Source organism: Psittacula echo, assembly GCF_963264785.1.
Source record: "Psittacula echo genome assembly, chromosome: 1".
In the NCBI taxonomy this organism is placed as follows: Eukaryota; Metazoa; Chordata; class Aves; order Psittaciformes; family Psittacidae; genus Psittacula; species Psittacula echo.
Genome location: NC_137735.1, coordinates 88,302,653 through 88,326,881, shown reverse-complemented (window position 1 = coordinate 88,326,881; position 24,229 = coordinate 88,302,653). Strand labels below are relative to the sequence as shown.

At 51.9% G+C, this 24,229-nt stretch overlaps 3 protein-coding genes across 3 annotated transcripts; 2 read left to right on the top strand and 1 right to left on the bottom strand.

Moving 5' to 3' along the window:
• Positions 1–748: 748 nt before the first annotated feature.
• LOC308226922 (arf-GAP with dual PH domain-containing protein 1-like) lies at positions 749–7,960 on the bottom strand (the record flags this gene model as incomplete). Its single annotated transcript, XM_080629075.1, has 11 exons — positions 749–1,128; positions 1,216–1,447; positions 1,924–1,995; positions 2,502–2,564; positions 2,913–2,996; positions 3,420–3,566; positions 4,271–4,383; positions 5,601–5,683; positions 5,770–5,861; positions 6,759–6,889; positions 7,870–7,960. 11 exons carry the CDS (start codon positions 7,958–7,960, stop codon positions 1,100–1,102), a joined length of 1,137 nt encoding a protein of 378 aa, XP_080485201.1. The 3' UTR covers positions 749–1,099.
• A 1,289-nt stretch (positions 7,961–9,249) lies between these two features.
• NOL12 (nucleolar protein 12) lies at positions 9,250–13,202 on the top strand. The gene is made up of 6 exons (XM_080628153.1): positions 9,250–9,363; positions 9,465–9,570; positions 9,728–9,776; positions 10,179–10,321; positions 11,307–11,407; positions 12,057–13,202. The coding sequence occupies exons 1-6, from the start codon at positions 9,284–9,286 to the stop codon at positions 12,226–12,228; spliced, it is 651 nt and encodes a 216-aa protein (XP_080484279.1). The 5' UTR covers positions 9,250–9,283; the 3' UTR covers positions 12,229–13,202.
• Positions 13,203–19,945: 6,743 nt separating this feature from the next.
• LOC308233067 (uncharacterized protein) lies at positions 19,946–24,153 on the top strand (the record flags this gene model as incomplete). Its single annotated transcript, XM_080639627.1, has 6 exons — positions 19,946–20,138; positions 20,553–20,892; positions 21,619–21,751; positions 22,052–23,050; positions 23,311–23,406; positions 24,073–24,153. 6 exons carry the CDS (start codon positions 19,946–19,948, stop codon positions 24,151–24,153), a joined length of 1,842 nt encoding a protein of 613 aa, XP_080495753.1.
• Between the last annotated feature and the right edge of the window lie 76 nt (positions 24,154–24,229).

The following is a 24,229-nucleotide window of genomic DNA, read 5'->3' as shown; positions in this document are numbered from 1 at the left end:
GCTTTAATAGATGATCTTTAAGATATGAATCATGGGTTGATTTAGTGGTTAGGGCTAACTGTCACTAGAAGGATATGAACATATAGCCTTCCCTGTTACACTACTGCATAAAAACATATGTATATGTGGTATACAATATAAACATATGTATAGGGCAGAATGAAAATGCCAGGCCTTTGACATAGAGAATGAGAGAATCCATGATGTCTTTGGACATCAACCTCAAGGTTCTAGTAAAGACAACAGAGAGTCAGAACTCTGTATCAAACATGCCATAAACTGCTCTCTGCAGGACACACCCTCTCTCCACTGGTTTGACTACAGACTCAGATTTGACAGCTGAACTTCAGTTGCATGAATATCCCTCACAGTATCTTTCCTAGGTCAGTATTCCATCTCCCATCACTTTTTGTTACGTGCACACACACACACACATTATCCACATACACATATGTATACCCACACATTGTTTCTGAGCTTCTCTCTTCTCTGTAGCAATCAAAGGAAGGTCTGAAGAAGCTTTCAAGCCCATACACAGCAGGATGAAACAGGCTTCACATTTGGCTGTTAGTTTACATCTTTTAAGTGACCTTTCTCAACTACAGCTCTGATCAAAAATGTACATGTTTCGCATCTCTGATGCCAGCAGAGAAACCATTTCTTGTAAAGGAACAGGTCTCCTAGTCCAGAAGCCCCTGCAATCTTCTGGGGTTTAGTTTCAACCAGGCAGCTGTTTTCTTAAGGTTTGTGGTTGCCTGCAGTTTCATGCAGGAGTGATGCTAGGTCCCACATCCAACATCGCAAGTGCCAAGTTTTCAAGGCCCAATTGACAGGCAAGGCCTGCCAGCCTCCAGTCATATCACAGCATTTTAACAGTGACAGGTTGCACTGAGGATTCAGACTCTCAAAGTCTTGTACTTGAAAGGAAGCAGCTTAATCAGGTGCTCAAAACTAAGTGGACCATCTATGGGGGAAAAAAGTGCTTCAAAGGGTGCTTCAAGAGCATTGTGTTTCTCTGATGTCAATCTCCTCTTCTCTCCTGACAGCCCAGCAATAGGACCAGGTAGAGTCAAGTCATAGCAGGCTCCTGCATGGCTTCCTAGGATTTAAACTTGAAGTAGGCTTCAACTGTAGTGAAGGAAAAAGGTGGTGCATTAGGGCAATACCCTGAACTGGAGTAGCAGGAGGCGAAAAAAACAGCATCCAGGCACTTACTTGCATATTCTTGTGGTGTCATGGCCTGGTTGATGACACTGGTGAAGGCTGAGATCCAGTCCAGCTGGTCAGCCTCTGTCTCACAGGTGAAGAGGTATTCCCGGTCAGGGGTGACGATGGTAAGGCCATAGTGCCAAGAGAAGTTGCCCTGTGTCCCTGTAGGCAATCCCTTCTGGACGCTATATCCATTATCTCTGCTGCCCACAAACACTTCACCTTTAGCAAATGCATCCTGCACATGAGAGGGAAAAAGTGAGGCTTACAGAATCCCAGAAGAACCAGAGAATAATAGCAGAGCACCTAAGGACAGGAGAAGAGTGGGTGAGGACCAGGAATGGTGATCAGGGAAGGTCAGAGAATTCAGAGAAGCAGGGATGCGATGCTCAAAGGCAGCAGCAGAAAGGAAAAATTAAGAACACAGATCTAGAGAGGTCTGAGAAAGGAAACACTGCTCCATGTCACCCCCCATGTCACTCTCCTCCCCATCACCATTTTTACTGCCCTCCCTGTTCCCATTGTTCACAGGCAGTGAAATAAATACAGAAAGCATACAATGAACTGAGATAGAAAGGGGAAGACCTAGAGCCCATTCAAAGCAGCTGGGGAATCTGCAAGCCTGCCTTACTGCAGAGCAAAGACTCTGACTGCACTGTGACCCTGCCTCAGCACTGTTGCCTGCAGCTGCCAGAGGTCAGATCTTCTGCTCACCAAAGGGTCCTTGAAGTACGTGAGCCTGCGGTGATCCAGCGTGAACCAGCGCTTCTTAAAAGCCTCTCTCTGCTGTGAAGGGAAGAGGTGACATATGTGAGCGGACAGTGCCCCCTGCTGCGAGCAGTGCGAATGGACACTCAAAATTCATCCCAACCGCTTGAACCAAGCCCCTGCCTTAACAGCAACCTCCTCCTCACCCTTCCTGAGCTGAGTGGGGATCAGTACCGGGTTTTTCAGTCCCAACTGCTGTCCCCAACTCCTGGACTTCTGTGAAGAACCCCAGAGTTCAGACAGGAGAAATCTAGACGCTAAATACCTGTAAGGTCACGCACACACAGATACATGCAGAGATCTGTTGTTCTGGGAGAAAGCAGGGACTCTGGCTTCATCTACTTTCACATGTGTCCTTCCCCTTCCTTTTATTGTCCCCTCCCTTGGTGCACACACACTGTTCCCACGGGTGTCTAAAGAGTCAGGGGGGAATGGGGAAACAGCAGGAGAAAAACATTGAAGTAGGGAAGGTCAGTGGCTCTCTGGCAGGTCCCTGCTAGATTTTTTTCCCCACAGCAGCTCACCTTGGGACCAGTCTTCTCCATGTATCCCTCCTTCAGGAAGTTTCTTGTCAGCCGATTTTTTATCTGAGAAAAAGGCAAGAGTCAGATAAACTTAGCCACATTTCTTTGCTATTTGCTTTTGCTCCTCTCCCTCCCCCTCCTTCTATCCCCCAAACTCAGTTGCCTTTTATATTAATGTTTGAAGAGCTGCCTAGCCAGGAGTCACTTCTGCCTTCAGAGTGCCCAGAGAGGGCAGAAAGCAGTTGTTCTCTGGCCACCACAGGCACTTCTACACACGCTTTCTCATCCCTCTATCTAAATACTGCAATTTCTACTTCTGTACCTGGGCTTCTAATAGTAACTAATGGGCTCTTTTATCACATCACCAACTTCCAGTGGAAGACTCAGCACCGCACTCTAGTGCTGCCTTACCTCATTATCACTGGCAATGGGAAATGCTACCTTCAGATAATGGAACTGCACGGAGCGAATGGCATTGAACCAGTCCACTACCTCCTGAGAATGGAAAAGGACAGGACAGAAAACTTAAGCAGAGCAACACTGAGCCATCTAAATTCACCCAGCTCAACCCTATGTTAGCTACAAACACAGCCAGGTCTCCCTCCTCAGTACCTACATAGTCTCCCTCACGCACAAACAGCATGGCTGCCCCATTCCCCACATCCACAGGCAGCAGCACATTTGCACATCTTCTATGGCAGCTCCTTCCACACAAACTAATTCAGTCAATGCTCCTGCGCTAGTCCCTACAGCAAAACTCTCTCAGACACACAGACACAGAGCCAGAGCCCCCATCCTGTTACCTACAGAGATTCACACACACATACCCTGCCCTACCCATGTTTCAGACTATTTAGTATCAGCAGCTTCTCAGATCACCTCAACTGCTTTGCAATGCTTGATGCTAAAATGAAATACCTTTCCACTATCATGGTAGACAAATATATTCCGGGTCTTGTTGTCTTTGAGATAGGTGATCTGCAGGCCATTGGGGTTCCCAATTTTCACTGGTTGAAATGTAGCATTGATGACATCTATTTTAATATTGATTTTGGGTTCTTTGGCCTGAAAACAGAATAGCATTGGTCATGCATAAGCAGTCCTAGTGGGAAAGACACTTTGTAGGGTAAGAGAGGGTCAGTGGATCTTAAAGGTAATAACTGCTCCCACACAACAAAATTGCTGTAGCACACACTCACTTCACCATGTGTTGTGCTCAAACTCAAAAAGTGGACACACACACCCCCTTTTTTACATTTGACCTCTGCCTACTCTGGAATTGCCAATAGCACACTGGGAGTGCATCTGACTTTACAGCTGAGCCAGTCTAAAGGCTAACTGACCTCAAAAGGAAAGAGCCCATTCCTAGAATCATAGAAACATAGAATGGTTTGGGCTAGAAGCGACCTTACTCCTCTGAAATAAGCTGGGACATTTTCAACTAGATGAGGTTGCTCAGAGCTCTGTCCAACCTGACCTTGAATGTTTCCAGGGGTGGGGCACCCATCCACCAGTGAAGGTTCAAACATCTTATCAGCAGTGAGGGAAGGGTATAGGGAAGCACAAAGGGAGGGCATGGGGAAATGTCACCCTGACAGTAGGAAGGGGACCCCTCTCTTCAGAGACATGTTTCTGTCATCATCCCTGGCCTGGGATGAGCCAGGCAACCTCAGAAACAGGTTGCCTTGCATATGAAATAGAAACATCTCTGTGCCTGCACTGTCCTGAGTGGAGTATGCACTGGGTTGGGAGTTCACCACCATACTCACATCCTGCTTTGTGAAATACTTCAGACATCCCTCTCTCTCAGACAAGAGGAACTTGCGAGGTAGGAACTGCCCGTTGTCTCGACCTCGCTTCCAGAGGATGCCTTCCTTCACCCCTAGCAGCAGAAAGACCACTTTTAAAAGCATTCTCTCACACGCATGGTAGGCATCAGACAGCTGCATGCAGCCTGGGGTCCCAGCCATATCTCTGGGATAAAGCACATAGAATCACAGAACGGTTTGGGTTGGAAGCGACCTTAAAGCTCATCCAGTTCCAACCCCCTGCCATGGGCAGGGACACCTTCCACTAGACCAGGTTGCTCCAAGCCCCATCCAATCTGGCCTTGAACACTGCCAGGGATGGGGCAGCCACAGCTTCTCTGGGCAACCTGTGCCAGGGCCTCACCACCCTCATAGTAAAGAACTTCTTCCTAATACCTAATCTAAATTTATCCTCTTTCAGTCTAAAGCCATTCCCCTTTGTCCTATCACTACATGTCCTTCTAAGAAGTCCCTCTCCAGATTTCTTGTAGGTCCCCTTTAAGTACTGGAAGCTGCTATAAGGTCTCCCTGAAACCTTCTCTTCTCCAAAACAAGCCCAACTCTCTCAGCCTGTTTCCATAGCAGAGGTGCTCCAGCCCTCTGATCATCTTCGTGGCCATCCTCTAGACTTGCTCAACCAGGTCCACACTCTTCTTGTGTTGGGAGCCCCAGAGCTGAATACAGCATGAACATGATGAACTATTGCTGAGAACAAACATCTGAGAAGGAGAGGTCTCACCTCTGACTTACAGCTGAAGACGGTGGTTGTTCCTCGGTTTGCAGCCCAGATAAATTGACATTCCCAGATGCTTCCCACCTCCTATTCTGGCTTCCATTACTGTCTCTAACAGCATGAGAGCCATCTTTCCTGTGAACACCAGAGTCCTGGATCCTGGTGTAGGACCATAACTCTTCCCACTCAACTCTACAGGCCTTTGGGCTCCAGCACCTTGTGTCACAGCACTGGCAGTGGCATTTCAAAGACAGGTGCCCATGGTTGGAGGGAGTAGTTTGCAGCAGGACAGAAATTCCTAATTGAAGAGGTCTGGCTCCAACAGGACAGAAAATGCCTTTGAAAAAGCATGGAAGCAACCCATGGCAATACCAACCTACACTGGCGGAAATTGAATCCCCTCTCCAAAAAACACAATACCCTATAAATACCAGCTGGGTTTGCAGGAGTACTTGTGGGATTTTCCACACTGACACTATGAGCTTTCTTCTCACAGTGCTCAAAAGCTTCCAGCAAAGGCAACGGGCAGGATATTTTGATGCTGTGCTCTGCTCTTACCATCAGAATACGGCAGCTGTTTTCCTGGCTCAGTGAACTCTCTGCGTTCATACTTGGCCCGTATCCACTGTTCTCTCAGCACACTAGGGAAAGAGGTGACAGGTAGCTCAGAAACACTTACGGGAACCCAGAACTGCCATTCCCCCTTTTCTTCTATGCAGCAACTTACTGGCAGTCATTGTAGGTTGGCTGGTAATAGTAAATAGGGATGTGAGCTTCATATATGGCTTTAGTGACAGCATTCCCATGCTTGGCCAGAAACTGCAGAATTAGACAGAGAGTTAGTGCCTTCCCTTTGATGCTGAGTAATGTTGGACCTTTTTCTTTCCTGATCCACTACAAGGCTAGATGCACATCAAGCTCTAATGGAGCACTCTTCTTTCCCTCCATTGCGACATCCCAGTAACATCTGGCTCCATAAAGGTGGATCTCAAAGGTCTTGTCTACTCTTAGAAGTTACATTTATTGCACCTGAATCAAAAGAATGCCATAAATGTCACTTCTGTGGGGCCGGGTGCACACACATTCAGTGGATTTGCTGCCATGCCTCACATCACTGGGGACACTGTGTTCAACAGCTATGCAATGCCTTCTGGGAGGACATTCCAAAACTCTTTGCTCCTCTCTAAAGAGGAGCAAGATACAGATTATTTTCTTTGGAGCTACAGAAATTGTTTTCAGTCCCCTGAAGATTTATGGGTTGATGGGGGTGTAACAGGGAGAAGTCAAGTTCCCACAAATGCCATTTTTCTCAAGAGATCACACTATATCTGGAATCTCATCTCAGAGCATGGAATTGCCCAAAATTTTCCCCTCAGACTGCTGAATCCAAAAGGAGACATTGAGGCTGGATGGTTCTAGTGAGTGGGAAATGAGTAATCTGGAGCAACAAAGACCCTGAGCCTTGGCAAAATACATTGCAAGAGCCCTGCATTTGCCATAAAGCAACAAGACATGGGGCAAATGCATCCTGCCTCTCTCAGTGGGCTAATGAAGAGTTATCGCTGCACAAGTATCCAGAGCATGAGTAGCAAAGGGACAGATTATATCAGACTATATCTTCAACTCTGTGCAGTCAAAGGGCTGACTTTCCCAGGACAGTTAGTGTCTGACCTAGACCCAACCCACCTGGCATACCAGTGGGGATAAAGATCTTACCTGCACCTGAGCATCATCCCAGTGGTCCATCTTCAGGGATTTGACTTTGCTGATGCTAGGGATGTTGCGGTGAATTCCTGAACAGCTGAGGCATATAAAAACACCCAGAGTAGAGGACGCCCAGTCAGGATCTGAGGGTATAAAAAAGGGTATGACTAGAAGTGGTAAATTCCCCTGGGATGTATACCCCAACTGAGAACATAGTCCTGAGAAACAGAGAGCTGGGTGACCAGTTTCATCTGAACCAATTAATTAACACCCAAAGTATATATGCGGGTTAGGAAAAAGCATAGCTGTTATAGCTTCCCCATCCCCCCAGCTTCAACCACTTCATCTGAATCTTTATTAACCTGAACCTTGAAAAACTTAAAGTGCTCCGAAAATTCCCTTTGCATAAAGATTCACCCACAATGAAAGTGAAACCACCTCTGGGAAAAGACTCCAGCAGTTTAGTGCAATACAGCAAACCCGCAACGGTATTTAGCTCCAGAAGAGGAAAGCAGCCCTGAATCCAAAATTTTCCTGGAAGAATTTAAGAAGGTGAAATGATACCAATTATCCCAATCATAATTTGGATTGGATGGTATGCTCCATGTGCCCCTTTTGGGAAGAGCACGACAAGTGTTTTTAGCAGTGCCCATAGGACCTCAAACGGGGTACCCTTTGAAGAGAGCAAGCCCTTCAGGAAGAGAAATCTCCAAGGTGCCTGTAGCAGGTTGTCAGCTCAGAGCTGAGTCACAGAGGAGACAATGCCCTCCTGAATCACTCCTTCTTTGTGGAGCAGTTAGGATTTCACTGTGAGCTTTCCTGTCAGGTCCTGACTGGGCATGACCTTGATTTGTGTTGGAGATCTGGCATGACTGCAACCCATGGTGCTGCAGCTACACAGCCCCTGCTCATCGGGCGCTACCGCATCCCCGTCCTTCTTCCCACCGGCACTGTGGCAGCATCTCCTTCCTCCTCCCTTGCCAACTCACCTCCAGGGAGAAGAAGCAAATACCCAGAGCAATGACTCTCCTTCCCCTCTACTCCAGGCTCCCGAGCACCCCAATAGCTGTTAGAGAGCAGCCCCTGCTTCCAACTCTTCCTCCAGCAGCCCTTGGGAACTCACCTGGCTTCCCACAGTCTGCACATAAAGAATTTTCTGCTCTTCTCCACACCTCCTTCAGGGCCTTCATGCTCCGCTCGTGTCCTCCAGCCATCACGCTATCCCTCCAGGCAGGGCAGGGCCGGGCCAGGCCAGGAGGCCAGCCTGCACCTTCTGCACCTGCAGGCCAACCCGAGGGAGAAGGAGCCACGGGAGAGACAGCAGCTCTGGCAGAGAGCGGGGAAAGCAGGAGAAGCGGTCAGGTTAATGGTAGGAGCGTGGAGGCCTTAACGGCACACCTGAGCCGGCTGAGCGCAGGCAGGGGCGAAGAGGCTGAAGTGCAGGCAGGCTGTGGGTGAGGAGGAGGAGGAGACCTGCCCCTTGGGCGTGGAGGGAAGTGCAGCAATTAACCACAGAACTGGTTTTTCCGCATTTCTGCTGGTGAACGGACAGGCCAGGAAGAGAGCGCAGCAGCGAGCAAGTTGATAAAGGCAAGGCGGCCGCAGACAGCGGCCACCAGCCCTGTCAGGACTTGTGCCAGGGCTCATCCCGCTCTGTGACATGGGGGGTGGTTTGGGCAGGCCTTGCAGCACTTCAGGAGCTTACAGCAGTCAGCTGGCCACCACACAGGCATTACCCACACCTTTAAAGCAAGGACCGGAGGGCAAGAAAGCTCAAGAGTTCAGCCAAAGTCACTCAAACCATCATCCAAGAACACGGCAGTGCTGATGCCCCCTTCAGCTCGTGCTGGTGTCTCTCTCAATCACTACAGAAACCAAGGCCGTTGAGCCAGGTCCTGCATATCAGGACCTTACTCAGTTTAAGACCTGACTCAGTGTTAAGAGCCAAGATGCATCCCCACAATTGTCTGCACGGGCTAAGAGTACCAGCACAGGTGCCACTAACACCAAACAACGATAGCGTGAAATAAACTCTTGGACCTTTCCTGATGAAATGCAGACCTTAAATGTTTGGAGGAGCAACCTTTATTAAACAGATGGCGATGTACAATACTGAGAACATATCCCCAGGTGAGAGATCAGCACAAGGCAGCACCCCAAAACCCTTTTTCCTGGGAGGCTGCTGAAGGGAGGAAGGAGCTGGAAGCACTCAAACCTGAAGGAACCCTCCATCCACCCCAGGGATGGGAACAGCCACCTGCGAAGCGGCTTCTCTCTCCCACCCCAGCCTTGGGCCAGAACACACAGCTATGATCAGGTGAGGGGCTGCACACAAGTCCCACACACCAGGGGTACAAGAGGACCCGATGCTGGCGCCACTCTACTCCTCCAAGCTGAGAGACCCTCCCGCCGCTGCCCCCAGGAGGCCACCATCCCGTCCGCCCCCTCCGCCCGGCGCAACATGGCGGGCGGGACGGTGCCGCCCCTCACGGCGGAAGGGGCGGGCGGCAGCGTGGTACCGGCAGCGTGGTACCGCCATGGGCCGCAAGAAGAAGAAGAGCGGTACAGGCGGCAGAGAGGGCCGGCTGGTGGTGACTTTTGACGAGGACAGGCGGAGGTGAGGCCGGGCGCGGGTGTGTGTTATGTTGGGACGGGTTGGGGATATCTGCTCGTGAAGGGATCGCTAAACGCCGGCTGGTTCGGTGTTGCTGGCGGCAGGGAGTACCTGACCGGCTTCCACAAGAGGAAGGTGGAGCGGAGGAAGGCGGCCCTGGACGAGATCAAGCGGAAGCTTAAGGAGGAGCAGAGGAAGCTGAAGGAGGAGGTACCCCTAAAAACACCCCACCCCACCCCCCCATCGGCCGTCCGTGGGTGCGGGGTGCCCGCCTCCCACCATGGCGGGCAGGCCGCAGGCAAGAGGGTCTTGGGATGGCGGCTGCAGCGGCAGGGGTGCCGCAATGACCTGTTTCAATCCCCCTCAGAGGCACCAGGAGTACTTGAAGATGCTGAGCGAGAGGGAGGAGGCGCTCGGTAGGTGCTGGGCCCTCGGTGTCGGGGGGTGGGCACCCGTGGTCCGACACTGTTGGCTAGGTGATAAGAACAGGAGTGCTCGCACGCTGTCCCACAGCATCAGCTCCTTGCTCCTGTAGTGTTGCCCCTGGGCAGCGATCTGAGTAGAGACCACTGCAGCCCTCGTGTCCTGGTGGAATAGGGGGTAGGAGAGTGTGCAGAAAGGAGCAAGCAAGAGGGCATCTTCAAGTCCTATGCTGGGAGAAGAAGCTTGCCCTTTGTGCTTATAGTGCTGGTGTTCGAGGCCTTTCACCCTGGATGCAGAGGCTGGGTGCCCCCTGAGGATGGCACTGCAGGGACAAGCAGATATATCTTGTGGAAGATATGGTACTTTGCAGTGCAGGACCTTTTTTGTCTCCCCAGATGAGGCTGACGAACTGGAGCACTTGGTGACATCACGCACGGAGTCTGTGAACATCGACCACCCGAACCACATTGTAACTGTGACCACCATCAGTGACCTGGACCTCTCCGGGGCACGCCAGCTGGGACTGACCACCCCTGTGGTAAAGCCTCTTGCTGCCTCACTGGTTGTGTCAGCTGTAAATGTCCTTGGGGCTGGCTACGTAGGGCTGGTACTCCCTGAATGTGCCCACAGACTTGCAGCAGGCTGGGAGCAGGGATGAAAAGGGAAACTCATAACTTCCTAGTTTTTCCACAACTCATGTTGGGCCTTTAAAATAGAAGAAATGTCCTACATGAGCAGCTCACTCCAAACCTCCCTGGAATCCTTTGCTACTACCAACTGACCTTGTGTAAGTGAAAGGTGTCACAAGGCTGGAGGTGAGAATGTAGTATTTTAAAAGCCAATGCAATATGAGCAGCAAGGTTTCAGGCTTTGCTGCATGTCTGTCTTCTATCTCTTTCATGTGTCCTGACCAGGAAAAAATGTTATTAGGACAAGCAGGCACTTCTCTTCATGATCCTGTGCTTGGACTACAAATAAGAAAACCATTTATTTCTGGATGCTCTTGCTTTTATGTTCAAAACATATTGTAACTGAGAATGTTGTATTTGTTCCAGAAAGGCTTTCAGGCCCTGGTTCATTTGATGCTTTTGATCTTCATGACTGTGGCTGGATTTGAGCTCTTTGGGGAAGTGTCTGTGTTAACCTTTTACATTTGTGAGGGCGTCTTATAATCCGAAAATTTACTTGAAGAGGCTTTGATAGTAACTTAAGAAAAAAGATGAAACCTTCAGTTCATAGTTTAGACTTCAGCTGCACAGCCATTAAGATCATGCTGAAGTTTTTGGATCTTAGGGTGGATTACTGCAGGACTTCTCACTGATTGTCCATTTCCTAAAGAAACCTTGTAATAAGAAACCTTGAGATTTGGACAACAAGGGATGTGGAGAACTAAACAAAGAAAGTTCACCTATGATAAGATGGTTTACAAAACAGAATGAAACCAAGAAGGCAGCAGAAACACCAGCGTCACAAAACTGCCTGTTAGAATGTATCTTAGGTATTTTTTTTTCTTCCTTTTTGAGGGCAAGAGTGATGGATCAGAAGAAGAGAAAGGGGAAGAGGTGGTGAACAAACCTGTTAAAGCAATGCCCAAGAAGTCCAGAAACCCTTTCCTGTCTGAAAAGTACGTATAAATTCACTCCAGCAACTTGCTGCTAGGCTTTGCAAGCTGATGAAGAGCTTTTCTTCCCAGGTCAGTGGTGTGGCTGCAGGGCAGGGAATGCTGTGCTGCTGGGCAGGAGCCAGCAGAGGGCACTGGCAGAGCACAAGCCTGTCCCGGACGCTCCATTCCACTGGCATTGATCGCTGGTGGCAGCAGCAGCAGGAGGAGGGTGCACAGGAGGGCGGGCTTTGTCCTGAAGTGTTTACCTAGCCCTTCCTCTCGGCAGATATTGCAGGGGAGGGTGTATTGCAGGGTGCAGAATTTGTCTCTAGGATTGAAGGTCGAAAGACCCTAAAGCTTTGGCATTCTCCGTGTTTTTTCAGTATGCAGGATTTACAACTAGCTCAGGAATGCAGAGTATTACTTAACTGTGTGGTGGCTGGGCAGCTCAATGCTTAGAAAATTCATTGTGGTTGTTACTGCACATGTAAACTTGCAGGTTTCCTGCTCTGCCAGAATGGTGCCCAGCACAGTGGAGTTCCTCTGGAGCTCACCATGGCTGATGTCTACTCCTGCTGGGCCACACAGGGCTCTCCTGCTTTTGTTGTGATGTCGCCTTGCTCCTGCAGACTTTGGTCTCCAAACAATTTTCTCTTCCTGCCCTGCACAGGATCTCTGCTCTTACTGCCACACTGCACATGCACAGCCGGAAAAAGAGAAAAGGAAAGAGACTCCACCGTGGGCAAGGCCCACGCAAGAAAATCCAGAAATCCAGCACGGGGCGGACCACTAAGACTCAGCGGCGGAGGCTGACGGGGAAAATGGGCCGTGATCAAGATTAATGAAGGAGCTAATGGGACAGTGCTCCACATCTGGCTGGCTGCTCTTTGGGACCCTTTCACTGTGGGCAAGGGCCTTGTTGATTTGGCTCTCTGAACAGCAGTGAGCCCAGATCACCCTTCCTCTCCCCTCCTGAGCTCCAATCAGGGTGACTATGGACACTCTACCCGTGTATTTCCACAATGAACTCCAGCTACTAAGTGCCTGGGTGCCATGGAGTCTCTAAAAACTTCTGCTGGGATCACACTCTCTGTTTGGCATGACCCTTCTGTCCTTGAGCCTCCCCTTCCAGAGCTGATACCTGCCTTTATCAAAGGAGAGAATCTGGGGCAGAGTGCAACAGGCACATGGTCAGGGCAGTTTATGCGGCTTGGAAGAGCTCTGCTTCCACTCTTGTGCATCAGTGCTCTGGCATTTCTCCTGTGCAGTAAATCCTTTTTCCATAGGGATGGGGAGTCATCTTGTCTCGTGTGTTTCTTCTCCAGTGCCACACATGCAGGTGTACTTTTTGTTTGCTACCTGTGCCACGTGGAGTTTGGTAACACTGTGCTAAATCTTTATTAAAAAAAAAAACCCATTTGTGTCTTATTGAAGTGTAACAGCAACTTTGCCAAGGCCAGTACCAGTTAGAAAGAGGGGAGATAGTTCCTGGTGCTTAAAGGATATTGAAATCCACTGGTGCTTGGGAAATGGAATGGTTAGGAGCTATTTCTGCAATGCCAAGCCAGCAGCAGGAATGGCTCATTCTGTTGTCTGCTGAATGTGCCGATCTTAATGGCGATAGCTCAGAGGAGTATGAAATGCCCTAATGCCCTTGTTGTATGTGTGTGGCCCTCTCTGGGATGGGAGTGGCAGAGGCTGCCCTTGTTCTTTACCTCAGGGCTGCTGCAGTCAGCAGCAGTTAATTGCCTTTCTTCTTTGGATTCCAGTATATGTTTTTTAGCATGGATGCCTTCAGCAGGAGGGGAAAAAAAGAGTTTGCATGGTTTGGGTTAAGGAATACTGGTGGCAAAACTGAGTGAATCCTCTGAGGAGAAGAGCAAGCAGAGGCAGCATGCTGGCTTCTGTTCTGGAGTATCTGTAGGAGATGGTGGCCATGCTGCCTGTCAGCCAGGCCTCCACCCATGCCACATGTGTACTGGCAAGGAAATGACAAAGGAAGACAAGGCTTGTGTGGCCAAAACCCACACCAGAAAACTGGCAACCCAGCAATGGGAGAGTGCATACATTCCTCATGCCAGAAATGGGAGGGGAAAGAGCAAACCAGTGCTTGAGGCTTCATGGAGAAACTTCAGAGCAATGCTGATGGCCACCAGCCACTAAAGCTAACTGCAGCCTGATGGATCTCTCCAACGTTTCTTGGAGCATGCACATACTGAGTATTGAGAAGGATACAATCTCAACACTGACAGCAGCCGCACAATTTCTGCTGGAGCGTCTTCCTCTGGAGGGAACTGGGTGGCATGCATGTGAAGCAGGGGGTCCCTTTGTACCTCCCTTTTTCTTCTGGAAGTGAGTGGTGGGGAAGTGGATACTGTTTTATCCCATGTGCCTTGCATGCTTGGGCTCTTGAGTCCCATACTGAGCTGAGTTCTTAAGCACTAATGTGGAATAACCTCAGTCACATAATGAAAATGTAGTGTGTGCTACTCACCTCCAAAATAGTTTTGGTACACTGCCTTAAAGGCTGCTCCAGAAGGCACATGAAATCCATGAACTGCCTTATCCGGCCTTCCTGTCTTGCCTTGGGGTGTTGGCTGTTTCAGAGCTGTGAAAACAACTCCAAGGCAAGGCCGAAAGTCTGATGCTGGGCTGGATTTCATCCAAAGTGTCCAAGAGGAGCACAAAAGCATTTCTCCTTGTGGTTTGGTAGTTAATATGTTCTAGAGCCATTGTGTAGTTGTTGGAGAGGGATGTAGGAGGGAAGGAGAGGGAAATTCTGCTTAGAGTGGTGTGCCACACCAAAGGGACTGTAGCTTAAAGCTGGAGCACATTATGTGACATCCTTTGTGTGGGTCATTCAGCACCTTTCCCTTAGGACATTCTGCCTTGTGGATTGAAGGTGGGCAGGTGACTTTTGCTCCCCCACCCCAGGAGTTTGCTCTGGAGCTGGGATGGCCGCTGTAAAGGAAATGTACAGTCTGTGTGTTTGTGACATCTCTGGAAGTGTGGAGTGGGAACTGTGAGTTACTTCACCTTCCACAGCCTGTAGGCAGCCTGGCACATAGGGACAGCACTAGATTGCCTTATTGTAGTCCTGATGAGGTAGTAAGAGGGACATCAACAGCACTTCAGTGTTACTTTGCTGCCAGGTGGTTTACAAGAATCTCTCTTTTAGATTACTGTATTCCTGACCCTAATAACTTCTGAGCCTTTCTCAGGTGTCAAGTGTCTGCTCAAATCTCCAGCAGCCTCTTCCATGCTCTGAAAGCTTCCAATTCCTGCTGTAAATTAGGTTTTCACATTAAAAAACCAAGGCATATGGAAAAACTGAGAACAGAACTGTTACATCCTAGGCAGTGTTAACCATCAGGGTTGTTCACTGCACTATTGATTTCTCCATTTGATCGATTAAAGCTTTATTTGGTGATGTAAATTACTGACTCAGCCCTAGCTTGTTGTCTTCCTTATGTGCAGGGTGTGCAGACAAACCACCCGAGGATAAATTGGATCAAGAATATGAGCTCCTGCACCAAGTTAATGTGTTGTTTGCCAGACACATCACAGTTCGGCCCAGACTGTGACTTTAAATTCTTCTTGTTTGCTGCTTCCCCTTGTTTTCAAGATGGATTTGAGCATTTTTGTTGTTCTTCCCCCCCCGTCAGCTGTTCACAAACAAGTTCTAGCTGTTAAGGAGCTTCTGAATATAAAGTACCTGCAAAAATCAACGTGCTGGTGCAGCTGCTGCTGAGAAAATGAAGAGCAGAGTCCAGCAGCTCCCTGCGTGTTCCCCCTTCCACAGCCTCGGCACAGGTTTTTCACGCTTGGCTCTGCAGCTCTGGCACTTGTTACTGGTGCTTGTGCCCGAGGGCTCACACAGAGGGAGGCAAGGCTTTGACATGGGCTGCCATGCTGGGGTTTCCATGCATGATGGCTTTCACTGACTAGACTGTAGTTCTGCACACATGCACGCACAAAAATGTAATTGGGGTTACAGAGCATCAAAACCAGACAGGGAGCCAAAGAGGTCAGACAGCTGGGGAAAAATAGGAGCTGGGGAAAAACAGGGTGTGCATGAGCTGTATGATAATCAGTGCGCTGTGTTTATTGCTCTTCAGAAGCATGTCAAGCTCAAGGCTGTACCCAGTACAGTCCCACTGCTGCTTCCAGCATTGTTTTCCAGAGATGAACTGGGGAAGAAGTTGCTGGGAGAGTGACAAGAACTTTTGTGGTCTAATGGAGCTGAATAACTGAGGGTGTCTGGGAAAGACAGGTTTGAGGAAGGGATTGAAAACTGCTTTTAAGGGGTAAACAAAAAGTGAAATTAAGCTTCTGGGGTTTTTTTTCTTAATATTCACCAGGACTGTGAAGAGAAGGAGGCTGGATTGTAACAGGAGCAATGGAGGACAGATGTCTTAACACCTTAACATGCTTACATGTTCCACTAGAAATAGTAGCGAGGCTCAGGCAGGACCTGTGCTGGGCAGGTAAAGCCCAGGTAAGACAAACCTCTCTGGGGAGTGCTGTGGGTAGGAATGACCTCCTGATGGAGCTGGGCTGGGGGACACGGTCATGTTTGGTTGTCTCAATGCTTACAGATGATTCAGCTGCTTTAACATCTATTTAATATCTATTTAGCCAGGCCGTGGGATGATGCTCCGGGGTTTGTGCTGGGGTGGTCCCGGGCAAGATGCAGCCGTGGGGAAGGGCAGGAAGAGGCCGAGGGCGCAAGGCGGGGGGATGAACCGCAGCCGGGTGCCTCCAGCTGCCCCGGGGTCCGCCGGGTCGATAGCCCGCCTGCTGCCACCGACACGTGGGTGCCCGCACTCGTGGGGGCCACAAACCCACTCTTCGCCAGCCACTCAGAGGGCGATATTCAAATCATTGCTCGGTGGCAGCCAATGAGAGGGGAAGGGGCGGGGCCTCGCCCCCCACCGTTCCCACGGCGAGCTTCATTGACGGGTGGGAGCTCGGCGAGCGGCGAGGTGCTGGGAGCCATAGGGAAGCTGAGGTACTGGGGGCATTGGGAGGCACTGGGAGCATTCAGCATGACTGGCTCCACGCATGCATGCCAGAGACCCTGGGGATCACAGTATTACCCTGGCAGTAGACCCCAAAGGATGGAGGGAGCAAAGATTTGCCCATCAGGCAGTGGGGTGCTATGGGCTCCAACTAGAGGTGATGCTCCATGGGCAGGGGTGGGCAGCAGTGTTGGGGTGTTTCGTGCTGCATCCCTGGCAGGTGAAGGCTTATGCTCCTGTCCAGTATTTTGTGTGAATGAGTCGAGAAAATATGCCTCCATATGAGGAGGGAGGCTGCAAGGTTGGCGGTAGTGTCAGTTGTTGTACCTCAAACGAGTGCACTGAAAACAAAAAAATATAGCTTGGTTTTGGCATCAACAGTTGGCCCTGATTGTTTTTGAGATCACTCATAAACTTGACCAGCTGCTCTGACTCAAGTGTTCTTGTTCAAAGGAGCGGTAGCATGCTTACATCAGGGATGCTGGACTCATCCCACACCGACTTCCTGTCCTGCTGATGGATCCTCTGGACAAATTAAACAGAGCCCTCCCAGGACAGATCACATCCTCAAATCCAAGGTCTTGCTCTGTGGGATGGAGGAGGTGACAGTGGGCAGGGTGCATGTGAAAAGCCAAGACAGAAGTGTGGGGCCCAGCTGTTGTGCTTGTTGCCCTTCACAGCTTTGCGACTGACTGTCCTACAGGTCTCAGAAATTTTAGTGGGATCAGCAAGTTTAGGAAGAGTCTCATGGGTTTCCAAATTTCCTAAGCAGCTTATAGCTATCCCTTTCTGAGGAGCATAGTCAAGAGGAAAGTTTTCTTTTTTGTGCCTCTTAAGAGAGCTTGAAGGAAGAAAAACTTCCATCGAACAAAACAGCAGGACATGAGCATTATTTCCTCTGTTCACAGGGACTCCCAAAATGTAGGTGTCAGCAGTCATTTGAGGGTGCAGTGCATTGCCCCCTTTTAAAAGAGGTCTCTGCTGGAGTATACAATTTTATTATCTATAATTATATGGATCATACTGATCATTTTGCACCTGGATACCCTTAAATTACAGTATTGCCAGCTGAGAGCAGCAAACTTCAGTCTGAGAATAACATTCCTGCTTCCACAGGATCTGAAGGCCGGAGGACTCTAAGCTCTGGTCTTCTGCTGTTGTTCCTTCCTCCTTTTCCTCCTGGCTGTCCTCTGCCAGCAGCCCAGCAGCCAAAGATCTTCACCCTTGCTATGGATGATGTCTGGTTCAGTCAATGACGTGCCTTGCATGAACTTCGAAGCCAACATATTTGCAAAGAGCCTGTGCCAGCACTGTTTCCGAGCTGCAGGGGCTCACCAGCGTGCTATCCAGGTGAGCTCCTCCATCCCACGTGGAGGCTGTGAATACTTTATTAAGGACCCTTTTGTTCTAGGTTGGGATTCCACATGCCTCCCAGGCATGGGAATCCCTGCCCAGGCCAGAGCTGGGAGCCACCTTAGCAGGAAAGGGCTGGGCACAGGGTGTGATAGATCCTGGAAGGGAAAGCAGGGGTGTTGCAGATGGCAAAGCTACAAGGGAGAAGGGGGGACTGGCAGCGTTGGGACCCACCCTGAGTTAATCTCTGCTTGATGCCTGCTGGCATTTATGGTTTACCTCGCTTGGAATATGGTCCTGGTGGATGTCCCTGTGGTCCTGGCTGTCAACTTAGGGCCAGGGCTGAGTCCCTGGGGCAGCTGCAGTGAGAGCTGTTCCTGGAGGGTAAGGCAGGAGAGGGATAAACCTCATTGGTCTTTGGGCTCCAGATACCTTGATCCAACATAGTGCTGTGACACAGGGCCGGCTGCACAAGCCACTTGGCTGCTTCTGACTGGGCAACAGCCGGTTTCATGTTCATGAATGGTTTCGTGTTGTTTGCTGTCCTCCAGGAGCAACTGGCCTGGGATGATGAAATAGTAATGAGCTTTCCTCTCTCTTTCTTGCCCTCTCCTTCTCTCCCCCTGGCCCTGGGCCCTCTAAGGTTACCTCAGCCCTTTGCTTGTGATCTGCTCAGAGCTGTCGCCTCTGAGTGAATCCCAGAGTGGGTGAGATGCTGGAGGGAAGGCAGCACAGACAGCCGGCTGCCTGAAGCATCCCCCACTGCTGCTCATAAGGCCTGCAGGTAACAGGGCTGGGGAGGATGCTGAGACACCCACAAGTGCAGAGAGAGGCTGGGGCTACAGCCTTTACTGCAAAACCTCCCTCCCTCTTTGCTCCGTCGCCTCTCCCTGGGCTATCTGGGTGGGGAGGGAGAGTAGCTGTCAGCAGCATCAGCACTGACAGCGGGGAGCAGTTTCACTGAGCTCTCATTCACATGCACTCTCTCTGGGATGCGTGGAGCATTCAGCATCAAATAGGAGTGTTCTGGGCCACCTGAAGCAGGAGAAAAACCTCAACGGAGGGCTGGGAGAGAGGCATCAAGAGCCCCAGAGACCAGGCTGCTCTTGGCAGAGGTGGAAGAAGCAGCCTTTTCCAAAGGGCAGCCTTCCTTCTCATCCTCAACACACTGATGGCACCATTGCACCCCCTTCTTCCTCACAGGAGCATGGTGTGGAGGTGGCAGGACACGATGCCAGGAGCGATGCGGACCCAGGCGGGCCATGGGATGCTCTCCATATCTTAGCCCCGCAGTGCGAGGTATATGTGTGCGTGAGCCCCGTGGAGGGGACAGAGCGGTGAGTACCAGCCAGGAGCTCCCTCAGTGGGAAGAATGGAGGACGGGGAGCGGGAAGCCGAGCAGAGGAAATCAGATGCCTTCTCCCTGACGCTCTGCATACCCGTGCATGGGAACAAGGGCTGAGCAACCCCCACCGTACCCTCTGACTCTCCCAGGAGAGGTCAGGAGGCCACCTAAAGAGCCTCCTTTCTCCTCACTGCCTCTAGAGCAAGGCTGGTGGTGCCAGGATGGGCTCTGCCAGTGTCTGCCCATTCAGTAGAGACAGAGACAGTGTGGCTTGGGCTGCTGGCACTGCCACTCATCCCTGAGCTGTGCTGACCACCAGCTGTCCTCTTTCCCTGCCCCACAGCTGGCACGAGAGCAAGGGATATCCCTCGCTCAGCCCCGGAGCTGAGGGCGAGCACAGAGAAACCAGCACTGACCCCAGCGCCTGTGCCCAAGCCAACTCCGCACTTGCCAGGGTGAGATGGGGATCTCTTGTGGTGTGGGTTATTTCAGTCTCTCCAGTCCCCTCAGTCCTTCAATGCCTCTTCTGTGGGGCGCATTCAGAAGGTCCTGAGATGCAAGGGGGAATCAGTCTTCCCCTAAAGAGCATGAGAGTTGCTCTTTGATTCCCCCAAGCAGATATTCCTATGTTGTTTCTTGGCACGCGCATTGGTGTTGAGCTGCGGTCACCTTATGCTCACCCAGCTTCTCTCCTGGTTCCTTTTTACCAGCAGCTTTGAGCTGAATGGGCTGTAACTTCTCATATATGCTCTCATATCTCATATATGCTCTCACCTCCTTCCAGCCCACAAAAGTCCCCATAGCAGAGATCTGCCCTATCTTGTCTCCCAGGAAGGGGAAATGACCTGGTTGTGGGACAACACTATGGGATCAGGCAAACGGGACATGATGAGCTACGTGGGCCGTAAGGAGGAGGTGCGATCGCAAGCCCTGCAGGCAGACAGACCCAGGTGGGCTCAGCCCATTCCCTCTGGATCCTGGGTGAGAACTGAGGCACAGGGCTTTAGGAAAGAAATCTGCCCTCTGAAAGCAGGTACACTTGGTTTGCTCCTGTGTGAGACCCTACTTCTGGTTTGCTTTCCACACAGAGGTCTCTGAAGTTCACAGCAGATCTCTTAGATTTAGCAGCTCTTTACTAGTTCTGGTCCCAGGAGGTTCAACACCTCCATGGGTACCATGTAAAGGGATGAGGCCCAGAGACCATGAGATGCCATTTCTGACCATGAACCATGGGTCTCCGCGGTGCTCTCTGTCTGCATGGTTTGGTGTGCCCTCAGCTTGCGCTGCTGTGCCCCAGCACTCCCACCCTTCCTGGAGGGAGTCTGGGTTCTATCTCTGCCCTCCTGGACCATTTCTAGCTCTCCTCCGAAGACCTGCTTTGCCGTGGACGTGGTGGCACCCCGTGTCGCTCATGCCTCCCCCAGTAACGGCCTTCTCCCCGTCCCAGACTGCCGTCCCACCAGCCAGAAGCCCCAGGAGAGCTGGCCGAGGCACCGGAAAGCCGACCCTCCATGGCCATCCACCCCTCCACGTGCTACCACTGGCTCCTCCCGCAGTGACCCGCGGGGTGGCAGTGGGCACCTTGCTGGCTCCCAGGTGCGGGAGCCCCGCGGGCAGCCTGGCAGCAGGGGCACGGAGGGACGGCACGGGCTGGACAGGCAGGAGTACACAGTGCTGGCAAACCTGCCCAAGCGCCTCGGCCAGCGGGATGCTGTCGACCGCTGTGGCTCCCGCATGCTCAGCCCTGGCCGGGTGGAGGTGGAGAGGATGTTTGGCTGCGAACGCAGGTGAGAATCAGTGGGACTCCACAGTGGGGCCCCTCTTCTGTGCTGTTGGGGTGCCCCCACCTCTGATCGCTGTGTCTCAGGTAGAGAGCAGGGGTAGATGGCAGAGCTCAGCTTTCAGCTGTGCTTGAATTTCGCCTAAAGCAAGGATTGGGTTTAGGCTCAGTGCCTCCCAACCTGAGGAGCTCCCCAGTTGCAGCACACCAAATTGCAGCTGAATCCATTGGAAAGGTGGAGCAAAGCTGCACAGCCCACACTCCTCCTCCTCCTCACTTCCAGCTCCTGGAAGCTGCAGGATGTACTGCAGGCCATGAAAAGGATGAAGGAAAGAGGTGGTCCCCACTCCCAGCATCAGTTGGCTCCCCAGGGATCCAGGGTCCACTGTAGGAGCTGTTCAGTGAAGGACAGGGGATGCTAAGTGGTACTCAGTGATTGTTGAGTCTTGACTGTAGAAGTGAGAGTGGCTCCATCATTGGTGGCACAGGGTGGAAGGGGTTGTAAATGGGAACCAGGAAAGTATCCTTGGCCACGTGGAGGGAAGCTTAAGGAATAGTGTGAAGAAGACATGGGTGAGGCAGCAGGACAGTGAAAGCTGGGACGGTTGAAGCGATGGGGACAGGGAGAGGCTCTGGAGCAGGCAGAGGTCTGTGAGGTCAGACTTATGTGGAGCAGGGGCTGTGCCTCTGAGCTGAGCCTGGCAGTGGCTGGATAAACTGTGTGTGCTCACAGGAAATCAGAGACCCTGGAGGCTTTCCAGGCCCTGGAGGAGGGCCGTGTGGACCGGCTCGATGGCAAGACCCCCGTGCCACCCAGCAAAGGCCGCCTAGCTCGGAGGCAGTCCAGCCCCAGCCTGCCCAGGGAGGTGAGTCTTGGCTGTGTGGTGGGACCCCATCCCAACTCCTGCTTTTCCCTGCCACATTTTCCTCTCCTTCTGCCATATTCTGCTTCTCTCTCCCATTTCCCTGCTCTCCCCTCTATTCCCAGCCCTCCCTCTGCCATGGACTGAGACTCCTGGCTCTTAAATGGCAGCAGCCCTTTCACCCTTTGAGTGCTAAATGCTTCTCTTCAGTACAGGCTGTCTCCATGCATAGAGATGCAGTTGCTGTCTAAGGAACTATTTAACCAAACCATCTCCTAGCCCTAATCCTGTCTTGTTCCTTAGGGCCAGCGGCTCTCATGGCACCTTGAGCAGTGCAGCAGAGACCCCAAGGAGCCCCTGCGCTCCCCCAGCCCAGCTCGGCACCCTGAGAAGGCCAGCAGGAGCCAGGGGGACCGCCCGCAGCCTGCCAGCGCCGGCTGGCTGTTGGACAGAAGCAACCGGAGCCCACGCTCCACGAGCCCGGCACGACGGTCTGTGAGTCCCACAAGTGCTCCACAAGCCCGGCTCCGAGCGCCCATGAGCCCTCCCTGGCGTTCAGAGAAGAGCTGGAGGAGCCGAGAGGAGCCTGTACGTGCCCCCAGCTCAGAGAGGGGCCGAGCTGCCTGGCTTGGGGGAAGTACAGTGCAAGCACCAGAGAGGAAGAGCCGAGGGGACTCGCTGCACCCCACAGGCCTTGGGAAGGGCTTGGATAACAGCAAGCTGAGCCGGGCAGCGCCACCGCCGCGGTCCCTCAGTCCTGGGAGACATACAGAGAGCACATGGAGAAGCCAAAAGGAGATCACCCCTCCGGTGCGGGTAGCAGAGAGGCAACGGGGAAGGCCAGGGGAGCTGCTGCAGCTCCGGGCACCTGGGAAGCCATCGGAATGTGGCTGGCAGAGCCTCCGGGAAAAGCTGCCAGCCTCCCACCCTGGGAAGGGCACCAGCAGTGACTGGAAAGGCCAAGGCAAGCCCTCACGCACTGCGAGCCCAACAAGAGCACTGGAGCAGGACTGGAGGGGTCAGAGGGATGCACACCTAGCACAGGCATGGCAGAAGGACTGGAAGCTCCAAGAGAAGCCTGTGTGCCATGCGGACTTGATGCGCCAGCTCGAAAGGGACTGGAAAAGCCCCACTAAATGTCCCGATGTAAGACTACGGCCAGATGACAGCTGGAGAAGGCCTGAGAGTCCAGCACAGCAGCTGGAGGATGACTGGAAAGGCCCTGAGCACACCCGAAACACAAACAACCCAGAGAAGCCATTGGAAAGCGACTGGGGGAACAAGAGGCTTCTCATTTACCATGTGAGTAGGGCAGAAGCCAAGGTGATGGGGACCCTGGCAGGAATAAAACTGGCAAGCACAGAGAGGGTGGGTCCCTTGGATTGCAATTCTGTGCATCGCAGCTTCCCTGGATCTTCTGCTACTCCAGGGGAGCCAAGCTGCCTGCCTGGCACTGGGAAAAGGGAGGATGCTTCCCACACTGGGAGGTGGCTGCTCAGATTTGGAAAACCGAGGCGAGTACTAACCCCCGTGGCTTCAGCTCCTGCTTTCCTTCCCTGCAGCCCCAGCTGTGTGGAGGTGCCTTCCCACCACAAAGCAGCACCGGATCCTCAGGAAGCCCGCAGCCACGTTCAAATGACAGTGAGAAGCGCAACAAGGTAGGGGCTGGGACCTGGGAATGGAGATCACTGCTGGCAGCATCTGGGTCTCCAGCACTTGATTTGGGCAGGCTTAGTGTGGTGCTGCCTTCCCGTGACCTCTTGGGTACCAGCATCACTAATACCCTCCTTCCCTTTGTCCTTTGCCCAATTCTCAAGTGCGGAGAAACAGGGGCACAGAGCCTTTCTTTTTTTAAGCCAGAGAGGGGCAAGCAGTAGAGCTGGGGCTAAAACCTCAGAGTAGCTGCTCTCCTGCCCTTTATTACTGCCTGATGTTATGATGGCACTGAGGGTTTCATAGGGATGAAGCAGGCTTTAGTGGCATAAAAGAAGATACGGTCAATTGCGTTGGATTCCTGAGATACCAAAAATGGCACGAGAGCTGCTTTGGAGGTCTGCAGAAAGAGTGCTGGCAGCCCTTGTAGCTGCCAGCTGTGCCGGAGTCTCTGCCTCCGTCACCCTCTGTGTACGTCAGTCGTCTTGGCGGAGATGTCCCCTGCTAGGCTTTGTGCTTTATACAAGGACAAGCTGCAACCAGGCAGGAGGCTGCCAAAGGTCTCTGAAACTCAAAACGGGTGACAGCCCTTCCCTCACTTCGCTGTCCCAGGGCAGAGAGGAGCCCAAGCCCTGAGCTCCCCTTCCACAACTGGGGTGGGTTCACCCCAGCTATTCCAGGTTTCTTCAGCAGCGAGCTCTGGGCTACGCACCTTTGCTTGCCTTGTGGCAAGAAGTATCAATTCGGTGTAGAACCTGTCATTTTGTTATGCACGGCCCCCTGCCCCTTTTCCTTTGGGACCCTCTCTCGCAATTCCCCATCCTGATG